The sequence below is a fragment of the Aythya ferina genome, assembly GCF_964211825.1.
Source record: "Aythya ferina genome assembly, chromosome: 8".
NCBI classification, from domain to species: domain Eukaryota; kingdom Metazoa; phylum Chordata; class Aves; order Anseriformes; family Anatidae; genus Aythya; species Aythya ferina.
Window position 1 is genome coordinate 32,771,478 of NC_140304.1, and position 18,544 is coordinate 32,790,021.

General features: G+C 42.8%; 1 protein-coding gene across 2 annotated transcripts in view; it reads right to left on the bottom strand.

The window, feature by feature from the left end:
* NEGR1 (neuronal growth regulator 1) overlaps positions 1 to 18,544 on the bottom strand; it is a 238,574-nt gene that overhangs the window by 35,909 nt on the left and 184,121 nt on the right. For both annotated transcript variants that reach the window (XM_084527909.1, XM_084527908.1), the window contains exon 6: positions 13,927 to 14,078. In XM_084527909.1, coding sequence (XP_084384035.1) covers positions 13,927 to 14,078 — 152 coding nt within the window. The remainder of the gene's footprint in view (positions 1 to 13,926; positions 14,079 to 18,544) is intronic.

An 18,544-nucleotide genomic window follows, 5' to 3' on the forward strand; every position in this document is an offset into this window, starting at 1 on the left:
GATTTTCTTGTGCAATAACACATTGCTTAACTGTGGAGTCTACCGAAGTCTTTTCCTTTTAATTTTCATTTTAGTAAGTTCCAGAATGAATAATCACTTTATATGGGATAAAATATTTTATAGCATGAAAAAAACTGTCCAGGAGGTGGGCGTATTTCTTTTTTTAGTTGGATGAGAGAACCACACACAAGACATTCAAAATACTATTTAAAATACCCGTCATGCATTTGATATTCTTGCCAGTTAACATATTCAGTTTCAGTACTTCCCCCCAACCCTAATGACAAGAGTTTTGCCTTTGTAACACCTGTATTTGCTCAAGGCTTCATCTTTCTCAGGAATGCCTGCAGTTTGAGGAGATGAACAAATCAGGGAACCTTTCATCCTGAGCAAAGGGATTTTTGCAAAAGCCCCCATCCATACTGCAGCCTTCTTTTAGAGTACTGCAAAAATATACCCACTAGTTTAAGGTCTTATATTTGCACTGACATTCACAAGACTAAAGCACTCAAAAATGAAAAAGTAAAGCATAACTCATTTCAAGGAAGAAAAATAATTTGCATAATGAGATCTTTACAGATTTCAGCACAGACCTCAGAACTTGCAGACCTTGCTTTTTTTGCCAAACACCACAGTTATCTAAACTGTCTGGGCACCCAGCTATTAGGGACAGACTGCTGATTCCACAGAAAGTCACGCAGGGTAGTTTTTTTCCAAAGCAATCGAGGACCCTTCAGGTGTCTGCACAACGGTTTCTAAAGCACCCAGCTTCTATCCTAGGGACACCAACCGCAGTTTATGAACTCTTTGCTTTCCCAAAGGAGGGATACCTCAGCCCGAACTTTTGCATTCTGAGAAAACGCACCAAGAGGATGTTGTTGTCAAACAAAAAGCACTTCTCTCAGCGACCAGGCACTACAAAGAATCACCAGAAATGGCAGAGCCAGTTTGCAGACATCTATGGAGGACCTGTATTTAAGAAGACTTCCACATGGTTTACAATTTTTCCTGTAACTTTTACCTGAAGAGCACTGTTGCGGATATGATTTATAAAATTTCCTTCCATTGCACATGTGAAGCATCTCGCTGGAAACCAGCGAGGATGATCCTCACAAAAGAAAAAGCTTTAAAGTAAATGGCATGGTTCTTAATTAAAATGAATGAAGGAGAAGAAATGGTTCTGTTTCTGGAAGAGTAAAGGGAACATCTTCAGAGTCTTCTGAAAGTAATCTATAAATGCTTAACTAACCCCCTCCCAGCTTGTTCTAACTCAAGTTTACGGAACAGAGCTGCATGGCCACAGTGCACAGCGAACAAAGAAACAGAAAAGATAGACAGCCTAATTTTCAGAGCCATGATACTGAATATGAAATTCTTCTGATGCCAGAGGTTTAATGAGACTGCTAATGAGTCTACTTCTTTCCTGGTGTCATGTCACCTATGTGTGGTCTATGATATAGGCAAAAAAAAAAAGGGTGAAGCAAATAGAGAAACTTACTGGATTTCTAGTTCCTATCAATATTTTAATTATGTCTACATAATGAAAGTTACATGAAATAAAATATTTTTATATACTTATTCAACTTCTAATATTATAGAGGACATACTGTATTTACATGTTCCTTCTTATTTCCTATTTCAGATTTTTTCCAGAGAAAACTGCTGCTTTAATTATTTTTACAGCTGTTGAGGCCACAACAAAATGAAGGAAAAGTGACAAAGTGGTCTGCTTCTTTTTAGCTCTGTCCTTCATTCATATGTATACATTGAAACCTCATGAATAATGTAGACACAGAAATCTGTTAGCATTTTTGCTGTTCAGAAACATATGATTAGCATTGCTCTCACTTCCCAACAATTATATTCTTGTTCTCAGAGGTCATTCTTTAAATCTGCACAACCGTCGTTATATTTCTGGAAGCAAATAAGGCAAAACACGCCTCGGAGATGCAATGCGATGCGTGCCACCGAGCTACCTCCTTGCTGTGTTTATAGCGGTGGACCTGCCACCGATAACACTTCCGAACAAATGTTTCTGCCAGGTTCATGGCAATAAGCATAAAGTAGTAAACATATAATTGCATAAAGCCGAGTCAGAAAAGAACGTTTGTCACCCTGCCGAACTGCAGGACAGGCAGCCTGGATGCAGGGAGGTGCCCTTGCTTTTTGGGGCACACAGCGGGAGCTGTGCGCTACCTGCAGGAGGGGCAGCCCCATCCCAAAGGGGCTGACCCCGAACCCGTTGGCTTTCCTTGATCTGCCTGGCAGCACTTGCTCTCTCATGTGTATGCCTGATCCGGGCTGTGCAAAAGATTTTATCTGTGGGCCAGAAGCACTGTAAAAGGCTGCGCTCTGCAACCAGCAAGAGTAATTCTGCTTTTCCCATTTTTCCACGGGATATTGTATCACACTGAGGTATACGCTTAGATGAGAAAGCTGTTTGTGGAACGGTGAAAGTCTTGTCCTGCCACTTCCAGCTCTGGCAATGCAGGCATTGACAACTCTTTCTTGAACTCAAGTTTAATTTTAATTTTGATGAGTTTCTTGCCTGCTCCACGCACTACAGCAGGTTTAGAGGAAGCACCCTGATCTCCGCAGCCCTTGTATGTATATCACAAGTGCTTAGAAGAGCTAGATGCTGCTCAACTGCTCTGATATTTGATCTCACTGGCATAGCAATTTGTGAATAATTATTTAATAATTACTATGTAATTATAGCTCTACTGATCCCTGATGAACTGAAATCCGCAGACAATGCCTATCAAATGAATCATTATAAATTTCTATAAATTACATGGTGAAATGTGCCAATGTCATGATGAAATTCACAAACCATCTATAATGTCTGTAAAAGGAAACTTAATTAAGCTGGAGTTAGAGTTGCACATCCCTAGCCAGAGTTGCAGAAGGAGCACATTATATGATTTGACTTTGAACTTTTCCAAGAAAAACAGAGCCACATAATGCTACGAAGTGCTCTGAGTTAGCCTCCAAGAGAAAGGAGAGGAACACAACGGTGAAAGTTCATGTGGATTATTCAAGTGATAAATGAGTTACAGAGAAGCACAACTGTTTCTCATTTGGCACAGGTGTGGTTTAGAAAATAGGTAGAAGAGAAACAGATCTCTAGAACAAGTCATCATGCAGACACACAGAGGAAGGAAATGCTTTTATTGCCTAGGGAGCTATTAAAAGCTGAGATCAAGGAACAGAAGTTTGCTGCAAATAGCCTACAAGAACACAGAGGATCCGAGCATGCACACCAGTGGGTTAACATAAACAGCAGCAGGTACTTTGCAAAGAACTCACTTATCCTCTCCGGTGAGGGATTGTGATTCCTCAGACTGTGGTGACTTGTCAAAGCACGTAACTTTTTCCTGGTCAAGGTAGGGAAGTACAAAACTGTATTACCTGTTATTCAGGTGTAAGGATCCTGCCTCAGAATATCCAACCCCAAACAAGGAGGACTCCCTGCCAAGGCCCAAGGTGGACCTGCCCTTCTGCTGCTGCTTCTGCTCAGCCTGAGCCGTAAACCCAAGCTGCAGCGTGGAGTCTCGTCACACAGGTGGACGACTAGGAACACGTTATCAGTATACCAGTAGCACGCAAGAGCTGAGCATATTATTTCTGGAAAGAGAAATTTCTTCTCTGTTCTTTTGGATACTGTACTTTCAGCAAAATCAAAGACAAGAAAACTGAGCTGTTGAGATCCCTGCAAATGTGGATTGCTATCCCAGAGGAGAGGGTGAGAACTGCATCCCCCTAAGGCTGTGTCCAAAGCTCAAGGCCACCTGGAGCCACTGGGAGTGCGGGAGGACCAGGGGCTTCCCTGCACACACCTTCCAAGGGAAGACAGCAGAAAGGAAATTGCATCATCTCTTTGTGATTTTTTTTCTGTGGAGCAGGCTTGAGGCTTTAGGTTCATTTCTTTAGCACTGAAAACAAATCCCTTTGATAAACTCACTAAACTTTGTGGTTGAAAAACTGTGTCTGCTTTCCCCACGGCTCCCCATGGAAGAATGGTGCAGAACCCAGCTGTCCCATCAGTTAGAAATCTTCCACTCTCAGCCTGGATTTGTTCATGACAAGACCATATCCATTCATTTTTGGACCGGCTTCATCCCTTAGCCTAAATGGTTCTTCTCCCAGGCAGGGCTTTAGTGCACTGATTAACACGTAGAGACAATCTACTCGAGGCTTTGCTTTGCTTGACCAGCATTACTCAAATATTTATTCAAGGGCAATTTCCTTTCACTCTGTTGTCACATGCAGCATCACAGCCAGGTCCCGGTTCCAAAACCCTGGACAAACTGAGCTCCCAGCAGAAATTAAAAATAATTAGCAGCTCAGTAACTGTCTCCCACCACAGCTGCTGCCAGCAGGCTGGGCACACCGCACTCCTGACCCCCAAGTGCTGAGCCCATCACTGTGCAAGTGCACAGAGAGGATGAGTGGGAGCACTTTTATGTCCAAGAAAAGCCCCAGGCACTTGGGGAAACTCTTCATACAAGAGTCGGAGTGATAGTTTTGTGCCCCAGATGGGGAATTTTGCTTAGACTAATGCAAGTTTTGTAGGGTGTTCTGTACAACAGCTACGAAGACCACATCGAGCCGAGACCCCTTTCTCACCTGCATTGCCCCTTGTGTATCCTGGATGTGCCAACCTGCTCCGGCTGTGCACCAGGCTATGGAGCAGTATTTACAGAGCCCAAAGCACTTTAAGCAACTGCTGGTCGAGAGCAAATGCAGAAAGGTCAAGAAGAAGCCTTTCATTCGCAAACACAAACAGACTGGCTGGCAAAGCTTCCTTGGTGGGACAGCACACGTCTGATGGGCGACGTACTGAAATTCAGAAATCTGAATTCAGGGAAAGCCTTTTGGTATTTCACAAAAAGTGCTATTTTGCCTCAGAACATCAACCACTTGCTCAGGAATTTATTTTTTAATCTCATCTCCAGGTTAAGAAGAACAATGAAATTACATTGCTTAAAAAATGAAGATGACAAAATGCACAGCTAACTATCTTTAGCCGTAAAACTATAATTTAGAAAGCATTTAAATCTCTATTGATTTAGACAAAACTTTGTTCACTCCAAAGTTTGTTTCTCTAATCTGAAGGACATTTTCTTACAGATTTGCAACACCGTGGAAAGCTCAGCAACTGCATTAGCAAAGAAAAGGGACTGGTACCAGATGTAGTTTTTATTGGCTAAATAAATAAAAGCTGTACATCAGTGCTATATTGTGTGGTACCTTTAGTTTATGGTGTAATTACTTCATGGGATTTGTTGTTTTCTCCTTCACGTCCCCCATAATTTATAATTAAACATTTTATTCTTTTTCTAGGTATAGTGTTTTAACTGAGTAAATTAACAGAAGATAAACAATCAGGTTCTCAAAGTTTTTTTATGTTTGAATAAAATTCATGAAATCTAAATATTGCACAATCTGAAAATCTGAATCTATTTTACAGAAAAGGTCTATAACAGAAACAGCATCTTACTGCATAGCAAAATTCAGATTACTGTTGTAAAGGCTTCAAAGCAGACCATTATAAAGTCAAGATATCTGTTTTGTTACTTGTGATAATGCATGGAAAAAAAGTGTATTTCTGAAAAATAAATCACAGATCTTTTTCACTAAATATTTCTAATATTACAAGAAATATCTAAGTATCTGCTGCTAATGGTTGTTGTCTGAGGTTTAGAAAAAGATAAATCTGTAGGTTGAATTAAGGAAAACATTGCTTGAGTTCTTTATTTGAGAGACTTACTGAAATATCTCAGCATTTTATTTCTTAGGTGATTGAGTACAGAAGAGATAGTGTTTATAGTGTGGGCTCACAGAGAAAGCTCTCAGTTTTAAACCTCTGAATCTATTTTTAGCTTTCCTGCAGGGGAAAAAAAAAAAAAAGAAGAAGAAAAAAAAAAAGAAATTTCTTTCTAATTTTCCTCACTTCACAAACTGGATGCTTAGGAATATGTCACAGCTTTGAAGGAAATGTAAATAAATGCTGTGGAGATCATCTACATCTATTTTTTTAGTAATCTTATTAGAGAACACATGGCATGATATATGCAAGCAAATTTTTCAGATAAATATTGTTTGGTTTCAAGTGACTGTTTCTGTTAAATAACCTAGAATTTAGTTTGTAAATCATCTTCTCTGTTAGTCAAATCATATTTGTGTTGCTGTTAAAAAAATAATTTAAAAATATAAAAAAATAAGTTCCCAACAGGTAACATGAGCAGAATTCAGGCTTTCACCTAATGTGTAGTAATCAGATAATCACTTAAATACAGAAGTCTTGAGTTTAAAATCAATTCTATGTTTTTCATGATTTTATTTTATTCTTTTTTGTTGTTGTTGTTATTCTTGATCAATAGCTAATTTTTTTTCAAAGTCCCATAAACCTTGGCCTGAACAACATCTTATAAAAACAGATTCTCCATTTAAAAGTATATTTTAATGAACAAGTGTTTTGCATTTGGGGTGAAACCTGCCACTGATTAGTTAAAACTCTTTTGGGCTTGTTTTAAGAGAAAACTTTCTAATATACCTTCTGTAGGCTAGCCAGTATTTCAGTAAGCCTTCTGCTTTACAAGATAAACAGTACTCATCTCTAATCTCTTGACAGAGGATTTTTTCACCCTTTGTTTCCTACTACCCCTTTATGAACCTTCCCTCCCTCCCTCCCACCCCATTCTGCAGAATTTCTCATATTGTCTGCAGTCTGCATACCAGATTGAGTCGTAAAATATATTTATTTCGGTATTTATAGCACTTCTAGCTTTCCCACACTTTGTTATGCATTTTCTTTGGATTTTTCAGTTTTTCTGAGAAGTTAACTTACTTCAAGTTTTCCTACCCCTTCTGTATCATGAAAAGAAACTCCAGCTCAAAAGGAGCTCTGACCTCTGGTGCGCCTCCCCCTGACAGGGGCATGTTGTAGGGGAGCTCCTTAGATCACCTTGAATGTTTTAATCACTGTAATTAACTGATACTTAGAGTGAAGATCTAGATATGCTGCTAGACACGCTTCTACACATACTTCAGCCTCTCCAAATCATCATTTTTCAGTAGAAATACATGTCTAAAACATACGGCTACAACTACACAGTTTAAGAATATGAATACAAATTCAATGAAAGGGAACATAAAAGGCAACAAGGCAACTTCTGTAAGAATCCACAGTAAAGGCATTTTTTCCCCTCAAACACAAATATGCTTTTAGGCCTTTAAAGTTTCTTCTAAATGTCAAGGAGAATCATACGTGACTGGTTTTACTTGGACTGGTTATTTCTACCCAGTCCCATCTCAGTCACATTGTCACATAATTCAGAATAAAGCTCAACCTGGAAAATGGATATAGAGAAAATTTGTCCTTAACTCCCAGTAATTGCTACCCGGAGCAGTACTTGGCATGCTTATGGAAGCATCTCAAACCCAACATCTAACAGAATTATTATGACTTGCATAAATGGAAGATTTGGCCATTTGTCTTATTCTGTGTGAATATATGAATTCAAGGTGCTGATTTTTTAACACTGCTGGGCTACCTGTCTCAGCAGGACTTTAGGAAACCAGTCCCTCAGGTGTATTTCTGATTTAAGAAAACTGAGTTTTACTTGTGCACTGTTCAGCTGCATCATTCATCTGCTTTTTACCCTGTGTGAGAAAGGGGAGACAAGAGAGGTTTGTGCCTTGCTGTGAATCACACTGCAGGCATTGGAAGGTTTCAGGTAGCAGTTTTCCATTAGGAAAACATTCACTCAATTAAAATCTCCTGGATGAATACCTTGATCTTTGAGGCAGGTCCCCAAGGAACTGACTTCCAGATTTATAACTCCCTTCCCTAATTCCCTGATTCAACCACAGGACCAGGAGCTGGGTGTCCCTCTCAGGCTCCATCTCCAGCTCCTTCCCACGGCGCCTCACCTCTCCCGCTGCAGCCAGCCCTGTCAGGCCAACTAGGACATGGCGAGCAAAACCAAGGGCAGAACAAATTACCTTCAGTCTATAACAGAAGAAATGTAGGACAGACATTATGAGTTTCCAGATGGGACAACACACCACAAAAAGGTTTGTCTTGGCTTTGTTAAGGGACGTACCATGAAAACCTATGGGCATGGACCTGGCTGACCCTCACCCAGATGTCCCTTACAGCCACCACAAGAAGTGTGTTGGCTCGGACATTTTACAATCCCTTTACAAATGATTTTGAGGCCCCAAAATGGATTGCAAATCTGCTTCTTGTCCAACACCACTCCTGGGAAGTGAAGGCAGAGGCTTTTGCTTCATGTTCAGCAGGAGCTGGGGAAGCAGGTTGGGGTACCGACTGCAGCCCTGGGGGCAGGACCGGGCACCCCAAATGAAAAATCTGGGGCTATGGAACCAGTTCTCTGCACTGTGATGCCTGCAGGAGACTTTGAACTTGAGCCAAACCTTGTTACATCATTAAATGTCTTTGGCTGACTGCAGTAGTCTTTGAATAGGCTTCTACTGAATACAGGAATTTTCACATAAATTTTTATAGCTGTATGGATATATCTAAGCAATTCGTGTGTGTGTGCAAGCTGTCCCACCTGACTAAGACATAATGTAAAACAATGCCAATTAAAGGGTGATTTGTTCTGAGGACCAGCATTTGAGAAGTAAAATAGTAAAATATTTCTTAGGTAATTGGACAAGGGTTGAAACTGTGGACACAAAGGGAATTTCCACGGGGAGTAAATTTCTTTCGAGAAATGTCAAATGTGGTAGGTCAGCCAAAGCTAAACAATAGGATTTTTTCACATCGGAAAATACAGTAAAATGCAATTTCTGTCAATAAAAATAAACTGCTGAGTTTTACAATGACAACAAACCATATGAGCAGAAGTCCCAGGCAGTCTTCACGTGGTTTCTAACAGCCCCCTAGGTTACTGCTGCTAACGGCACCTGTGCCAGCGCTGTCCCTCTGGGGCCGGCAGGCAGCCAGGAGAGCTTCCCCAGAGCCCAGAAGGGGTGGCACAGCGGTGATGCAGCTGCTGGCATCACTAGCACGTGGTTCTGGGCTCCAGGTGAAGGAGGATAGGGGTTCAGTCAGCATGCAGGATGGGCCTGGCACCGTGGTGCCCAGCAGCGCAGCCACTGCAGCCCGGGAGCACGACTGGGTCACAGAATCACAGAACTGCAGGGTGGTTTGGGATGGAAGGGGCCTTAAAGACCACCTGGGTCCAGCCTGACTGTGATGGTCATGGACGATGGGGAGCGGGTCTGACAGCTGCCAGGAGTATCATTGCCATGCCCTCGGTCAGACGACTGGCATGATCTCTGAAGTCCCCTAAATCCCTGCTTGCTTTGATTTTTATGGCTCCAATGGCAGAAGGGGGAAAGTTTGCAGATTCCTATCCCATGACTAAGACTGCCAGGAAATTGCCAAGGAAAATGTCTTTCTGTCGCAGTACTAACTTTATTTAGAAGATGTGGCATTGCAAGACCAGTACACTGCTCTGCAGATACCCACGGTGCCTCTGATCGCCTGTTCCCTTAGACATATCCAATGCTGCTCCCATGATACTAAGGAGCACGCATATCATTACATGCAGTGTGTTGTTTATAGTAAGTTAATATAGATTTGGGGAAGAATATTAAGTTTTTGCATTTCAGACTTGAAACTCAATGTATTAAAAATATTGGCGCAGTAGTTTGATTAGGAGTCTTTATGTAGGGACCAGGACACAATGCAATCAGCGCATATAAATCGAGGGCACGGTCTGGTGCTTTCTGGCTTGCAGAAATGTTTGAGACAAGATTATAAGCATGTTGCACTAACCATAAGTTCACAGTTGGATGCTTATTCAATAAAGTAGTTCTGTTTAGCTGCAGCAATTACATTAGCACAGAAAATACTACCACATTGCTCACACACCTTGCAATGCTCTCCTTCCCCTTCCAAACGTCACAACTGACCTTTGCTGCAGCCCTGCGCAATTATTTATGTTTTAGAACAACTCCTGACACTATGTCTAAGATTTCTGTATAAGCCACATCCTCCAAGTGCAACCCCCTGTAACACTGTGGAAGACAAACCCAGCCTTTTAAGAGCAGTCATTTCTATGGCAGCTGCTACTAACAGACACGGACGCTTCCTCTGTATTGCAAGTTTCCTTAAGAAGGCACCACTTCACGGGTGAGCCATTTATAGCATTCGTACAAAATACTCAGGAATGTACAGGAGATGCTCTCTAAAAACACAAACAAACTAATACCTTTACCTAAGAATAAACAAAACCATGTCTACTAGAGACACGATGATTATTTTCGTCTTCTGTGAGGTGATGGTTTACATGAATCCGGACTTTTGTGTATATCTTATCTTGTGGGGACACAGAGCTCATGCGTAGCAGGGAATTTTATGCCTCTGTGAACAGTCTCTTCCTAAGTAGATTTATAGTTTCTAGAGGTGTACAGATTCAATCTACATTCAGATTACAAATGCAGGATTTCAACAGCTGCCCAGTTTCCTGCCATAACGTAACAAGTGCTCAGGTGGAGGAGAAAGTCTTCCACTGTGACTCAGCTTTGGTAAAGAGAAAACAAGCAATCCAGCCCCGAATCCATGTACTGGGATGCAGGTGGGCGCTGTGTGTGGCCAAGAGGCAGGAGAGTGCCCGGACAGGGGCCGCTCTCGCAGGGACGCTGCTGCTGGCAGCAATGCAACCGCCTCCCTTCTGGCCATTTGTCAGTGCAAATGGTAGAATGAACCCACCTCAGCGCCAGGCGTTAATGGCAACTCACTCCCATCACGGTGGCCTTGCAAACTTGTTTGTAGGAACATGTCTTTTGTCTTGAATTAAAATTGCAGTAATTTAAAAGCAAGATCTGCTTAATTATAAAAAAGGCCACTCCATTCCTCACTGGTAGATTGAACCTTTTGCCCTGTGCCCGCACCATATTGTGTTTACTGCAGAAACTGCTTAATGAATCAGCAAGTCCAGGCTTTACTTACAGTAAAGACTACATTCTTCTTAAGTGCCAAAACTTCTGGGAAAAGCCAACAACGGCAGCACTAAGCATCTGATAAATTAGGCCCATAGATGGCAGGATGGGACTGTCCAACAAACACTCATCACGCCGGTGCTCTGGGGGGATCCTCTACATCATAAGCTTAGCCACAGGACAGGCAGGAATAGTTTCAAAAAACAACACATTTGGATGATATGAAGGGCTTGGCCATGAATAATTAGCAAATTGCCATTCATTATTAATTTATTGGAATGACTACTGCTCTGTATTTTTCCCGCAAGGCTCAGTCTTTGCATTTTACAGCTGCTGGATTTATTATTAATAGCTAGATCTTAGACGTGACCACCAAGCCTTCAGCCAGGGCAGTGGCAATGTTGGCTCCGTTGGTGGGACGTGGGATGCCCCAGCCCCGCAGGCTGGGCTCCTGGCACTCTGTGGTGTGCCTGCCCCGAGGCCCCGAGGAGCATCTGCAGCCTCCTGCCCCGTGCACCCTGCTGGCACCGTCCTGCACCGCTCTGTTCAACCGCGGGTCCTCTGCTCAGCCCAGGGTCCGCAGCTGCACACAGCCAGCTGTTACCTGACATCCCCGTGTGACTTCAGTTAGCTCAAGGTTGCTTTCATGGATCACTGAAACCCACACCCTCCTGGTAGTAGAAGAAATAATCCTTTTCCTAGGAACCTTGAGCTATGTGTCTGCACAGGATGCAGACCCTGAGAGCAGAGACCACGCTTAGTTCTGCCCCTGAGAGGTGCTCCCAGCTGTGCTCAGCAAAGTTCCCGATTATGTGTAGTGTGGGAATGTACAAAGAAAGAAAATACAGATTCTCTGCTATACAAAATTTCCTTAAAATACACGAGGAGCAGAGAGAAGCAGCTAATTAGCAGCCCCTCCAAGACACTGGACAGTGTGCCAGCACTGACAGCAGAGCTGCGTGGTCCTGACACAGCCGCAATGTCCCCAAGCTCCCACTGCAGGGTGCAGGGCAGCCACACCTCGCTCTGTGCCGTGCCAACGCAGCTAACACTTCAAAATTACTCTAAAATAAGGCATCCATCTCTAATTTTTAACATTTGTCAAGTAATGTGATGATCAGATTATGCTTAACACCGTATTTGACTATCAACCAACCAGTAACTGCTGATGCTTCCCCCGCGCATACCTGAACCAGCGCATATGTTCTGCTCTGTCATTGCCAACAAAATAAAATGCAAGTACCATTTTACCAGAGAAAATTCCCTCTGAAGTATTACGGAATCCATATTTAATACATTGCTACTCTGTGAGGTTTTTTTCTTTTTATTAAAAAACAAAGAAAAAACCAAAAACAAACAAACAAACAAAAAAACCTCTTTCTAGATGATACTAATGCAATCTGTGAGGAAGGAGAAATGCCCAACCCCATGTAAATTGATCTTAATTCCCAACTGAAATCTAGATCACCACCTTTTGGCAACCTCTCCTTGTTTTGATTAGAATCAGAAAGATCACAGTATAAAATAAGTCATTTCATCTCAGTCTTTCAGACAAACCTTGGAGCTAACACCAACCCCGTATTTCATTCAGGGAGATCAGGATCAGATCCAGAATTCAGCATTTGCTCTAACACTGTTCTGCTTCACATATCCCGTCTCTTTCATAATGGAGAACATGTATTTTTATTATTTGTAACAATGAACTTGGTACTAATCTGACATTTTCAACCTCTGCACCTCAAAGTGCTTTTTAACAGTTGGCACGCGGTACTTATTATCTCAACAATATAAAGCTGATAAGATCCCAGCAGCAACTAAGAGACAGACTCAGCTCTGCTCTGTTCAAAATTAAACCAAACCTTAATGTTACCTTCTCTGAATTGCAAATGCACCAAAAACTATCTGCTTCTAGGATAATATTCCTTTGTTTTCGCTTTTTGCATTTTCTCTTTAAAAGATGTGCTATGTTGTTTTCACTTTGTTAATGATTCCTCAAATACTAAATAGAACGGAAGGAAAGCCTTCGTGCTATTTTCTGCTTATTACACTTCTGCAGTAATTTCAAATATGTATCACAATACGTATCACAGAGTAACTATATAAGAACAAAACTTCATAGTTAGAAGGTAATAACCCCAGGATTTAAGGAACTGAAAATCTGCACTCCAATTTTCACTCGGTAAGGAGTATCTTTATGTAGGGAAGAGTACGTCTGCCTTTCAATGCTATCACTATTGAAACAGAACAGATTATCACTGAAGTTCAACCATGAACATCTTTGGATGCCACTAGCAGATGGCTAGATAGTCAACAAATGTGAAATACTATGAAATCATGGTTAAAAATATCTTTCATGTAGGACATTTGAGACCCGTTTTATGTAAGCTTCATGTTAAAATATCTCAGCACTTTGCCTACGTCGGTGCTTATTGTTTCCAACAGAAGATTCAGCGGCACATCCCCTCAGCTCACCCAAGCGCCTGCTCAGGAGGCCAAGGGCAGCCCGACCTGTGGTGAGCCCACGGCAGTGGTGCAGCCCAGCAGCACCCCGTAAAGCTCACTGAAAGGGCTCTTAATGGTGCTTACAGTGCTCGGCCACCAAGTATCGCTGCTCTGAGCAGGAAGGTTTAAAGGTTTTGTCATGCTACTTGCGATGCTGTACCCTGACAGCAGGCTGGGTTTCCTTGTGTGTTTCTTTGTAGATTCATAATCTGTTGATGCCCCCGAAATGTATCATCACTTTCCAAACAGAAACCCTTCCGCAGCACAGAATAAACAGCCAGGTGTACTATTTCCCACCGCTGAGGACTGCAATGGTATTTATACGCCTTGTGAAGCAAACCAGGGAAAACAAAAACATACTACTGTTTTTTTTTTTCTTTTGAATCCGTGTATGTGGAAACAAACAACCACGAACACTTGCCACATGTCCACGTTACTTACGGTTGAGAGGCAGGCTGGCATTTGTCGTCCCAAGCTTGTTGGCAGCAACACAGGTATAGTTGCCAAAATGCTCTTCTGTCACATTGGTAACAGTAAGAAGCGATCTTGTACTATAATTTTTAATAGTTATTCCTTGTTGACCATTGATCAGTCTAGAAGGCAAAAAAAAAAAAAAAAAAAGTCTATAACTCATATACCATATATGAGTCTACCTCTATAACTCATATAATTTATCACAGGGGCTGATCTGGGAGGCTACTGGCAACGTTGGAGGTGTAGGGCAGTGAGAACAGCTCCTGCCAGCTTGTCCTGCAGTCTAAAGGAATGAGAGAAGAGCACACCCTGCCCTGCCACCTGACAGCACCAGCGTCACCTGGGGAGCTTAGATTTTAAATTGGGCAAAACTGACTGAGACTTTAAATACTCTACTGAGGGCACAAATGGTAGTGTTCAAAGTCACTGTGCTGCCTGTTCAGGGAGCCGGAGGAGGATGTGCTGGCACTGGAGTGCTCCCTCCTGGCCCTGTGGGTATGTGCCTGAGGACTGCGGGCAGTCAGTGGGGTGGCCAGCTCATGTGGGGCTCAGCGGGGCAGCAGCTTTAGTAGGAGACGTGGTAAGAATGGGAAGCAGGGGAGAGTGAGTGCTATCCTAAAAGGAACTCTGCACCCACCTCTCAGTGCTATGGTAGATCTTTGAGTGAGTGTTTTTTCAGTCTCTGGTGATTGCTTGTGACGTTACGCACCTTTAACTGATGGCTGATGAGGATTAGGTAGCTAGAAAAGTGACTAATTAGGATTGTGACCACAATTTATTTTACAAGCTTCTATAGCAACAAATTATATGTGCAATTAGAAGGATGTGCTACGGCAACACTGCACCCTGAGACAGCAACCTGAACAGAAACCAGGCAACAAAACACAGGAAAATGCCAAAACACTACTGTTTTCCTGGGCTCTGTTCCCCTGACTTTGAGCTTTCCGTGGTCAAATTTCACACGCACTGTCCAGGTAAGTTAGTGTAGCTTCCAAACCAGGTCATAAATACCACTGCACTGGCACAAAGGGTGATGACCAATTTAAATTTTGTTGTTGTAGGCAGCTGGTTGTTGTCAGACAGCTAGTTGAGAAGGGTAACCACACAATTAAGATTCTAGCAGTAGCTGATTACTCCTACTTCCTTGTATTTCCCATAAAGAGCAGAGGTCTGGATGAAATATCCAACTTCTATTTGATACACTAGAATATACAAACGTATATCCTGGAAACAAATGAGGTCTTCCAGCATTCTGTCTAAAAATATTCTACCATTAGTTGCACTTCTGCATACCAAGCACTGAACGCTTTCGGCGTTACAAGGACACCTCTGCCTCCACATACCCCACACCCCGCTGCAGGTCCTGCTCTGCCCCTCGCTGCTGTGGGGCTGGGCTGTGCAGCCCCCGGCAGAGGACAGAGCACGTCCTGGGGATGCACAGTGCTTTGTGGGGAGTGTAAAAGGCTGAGGCTGAGATGCTCAGCTTTGGGTGAGCACTGCCGCTGGGAGACCCGTCTTTTCTCCGGGCTGATGAAAGGCAGAGAAGTTTGTCCTTCCAACCTGCATGCATGCTACTGCATGCGGAGGTTCTCCTTGTTCCTGATGATGTTCTTCCCTCCTTTTCCCACCCCGCTGAGAGAGGAAGCCCAGAGCTGCCTGCCCTCCCTGTGCGGGGAGGCAGAGGGGAGCCACAGGACCACGGGACAGAGCAATCAGCTCTAGTTAGGGTACACTCAGCAGCTTCAAAGACTTCTGTTTGCCATTGTAAGAACCTGATGCTTTTAGGTTTAAATTAATTACTGCCATGTGCTGCTCTACCTACTCTACTGCATGTGGAGTTTACTACTTGAGTGGGTTTCACCAAGCCACACTTCGGACTGCAACAGCATGTTCACTTGTGTGCAGCCACCCTGCACATTGCTTCACCTTCCTGCTTTGTACCACAAGCTGCACAGGGAAATGCAGTCTGATTTCAGAGACTATGCCTACGCATGGAGAGAAGACCATGTGTCAGTACCAGCCCCAAGGGATATCTACCTTTCGTTTCATATTTGAATACCTTCATATTATTACAATATATTAAGCCATTATAATGAGTTTTGTTATTTCAAATGTAGGTCTTCTTTGCTTTATCAAGTATAAGAGAATTAATATTTTTAGATTAGTGACTTCTGGGCTTCTTCCCTGTGGCTGTTTAATTTCTGAGATGTAATTTCTGCGTAGCCCTGTAATATAATATACTTGAGCTGTGAGTTTCAGATGCAAGGAGTCAGCACAGCAAAGCCTCCCCCCCGCACAGGGGATCCCTGTGCAGGTTTAGAAGCCAAATGCTATTATGATTTTAAGAAGTTTTTACTAACTCTTCCCCAAACTTTCAGTCCCTTTTCAGTGGGATGCAATTGTGTGTTTTGGTTCCTAATGGGGAGTCAAAGTGCTCAGACCCAGTCACTGCGATGGCCCTTCCTCAGCTCCCTCCCCACGGTGCCACCGCCGGGAGCTGCTGGGCACCCCCGGCATCTCAGCCAGCACAGGCTCCTGCACGGAGCTCATGGCACCATTTTTGCAGATTAAAGTGACTGCAAGACCCCTCCTCGTCTTTCCCCAGCAACAGGACAGGAGAAGTGGTCAACCTGCACGTTCAGGTAAAAAGCACAGGTCCCAGGGCTACCCGTTGAGGGCTTCATGCTCCTCACCTTGGGCTGTGGAAGGACATGGCACAGCACGCTCATAGCCAACGCTTAAGGAAAATTAATGAGCAAGAACTGCTGTAAGCCTGGTGATGAGGTACAATTAGCCCTGCGAGCTCCTTGTAGGTGTAACTGGATGGAGTCTGTGACTGCTTTTATTTTTAGGTTTAATGACTGTTTTACGATGAGATGATCCCAGGAGCCTGGAAACTGTGGGTTTTGATTTACATCAACCTAAGTAACAACAATGCAATTTACAGACCCAAAAGGCTCCTTTCAGACACTGAACATATATTAGGATTTCGGCTCTAACTCCCACTATTCATTTATTCAAAGATTCATCCTGCTTTACAAAAAGAAAAAAGGGTTTCAGTCCAAGACTAACAGAAGAAAATGGGATTCTCTCTATTCTATTAGCCAAATACATAGCAGGGTGTGAACTCCCCGTATATAGTCTTGCAATACACCAGCAAATTATCTGCAGGGTAATGTACATGCTACTCTCAGCTATCTATGAAAGCTAACTCTTCTCAGTTTTGTCTTATAACAATGAATGAGCTGTCCAAGGCTCGTTCTGTGCTGGCCTTCCATCTTTGCAAGGTAAAGGGGAAATACTGGAGGCAAAACAACGTGTGTACACCTTCCTCTGTCCTGCAAGTGGTGGTTTGGAGGTTCCCAGTACCTTTGTAGTCATGTGTGTTTAGCATGTCTGTAAAAAGCAGTTTAGCAAAAAAAGATGTACCATTAGATTTAGCAGAATATTTGAGCGGTAAGACACAATAGGACAGTACATGTCTTGCTGATTACAGCAAGCCTCAGGTGATACAACAACTGAAATGGAAAACAGAAGGCACAGCTTCAGTGTCCTGAAATGCTCTGTTTATTCCTTCCTGCTGCTCTTGTGACACTGAATGCACTCATGAAGAAAGGAATTGGTGACTTTCATAAATAGGAAGGTGATTATCATGGAAATGGTTAATTGAATCCAGAATGCTATGGTTTATACTAAAACCTGTGCTACAATAGTTAGTACATAAAATATATTTGTTACATCTCCCCCCAACATATGTACAATATAATACGCATCTTTAGAAACAGGATGTAGATTAATTTATCCAACAGAGGGAAAACCTCTACTGTTATATACAGTAAAGGTCAATTATATTGTTTTTAAGAATGCTTTAATAAATGGTCAAAGGGCGATGGTTATGACTGCCGTGAGAAGTTGGGAAGGAAGAAGAGCAGTGTTCCTAAAGGGGAGCAGCTGGCCACTGAGCAATGAGCTGACAGATGGTTTCCTATGAAATATGGTCATTAATATTCTCATGTCAGCTCCCAGGTTTAATGGGATCTTAGAGCTGATGAGAAACCCAGCACTCAGAAGCTGGGAAATTCCAGAACCCAGAAGATGTGTGTGGACAGCTGCCTATCAGGGAGAACAGCCACTGTCACCTGCACCAATACTCAAACTTAAGAGAAATAATACCTTAGGTAAGGTAAGAGTTGTAAAACAAAATCTGTTCGAAAAAAAAGATCCTACAGAGATGCCAGTTATCATCACATAGCATTAAGGGCATGAAAGCAAAGCTGGCTGTGAACAACACCAAAGCACACGATGAAGTTTTAGGGTTCGGACTGGCAGTGTGCCCCTGGCCGCCTTCAGATGCTGGGAGGTGCAGCAGCTCTGCTCAAGCCAGTGGACTGAAAACCCATTCCCACCGCCAACGGTGCAACTGGGTGAAGAACTGTAGCCATGAAGATTTGGCTGAAAGTCTTGCTAATCAGCCCGCCTTCTCACCCCCGAAGCTCTCAGTAGGAAAGCTATGATGGCTTTTTTTTTTTTTTTCCTTTTCTTTTTAAAAAAGCCTTCTATAAAAAAAATACCTCTTTTTAGTAGG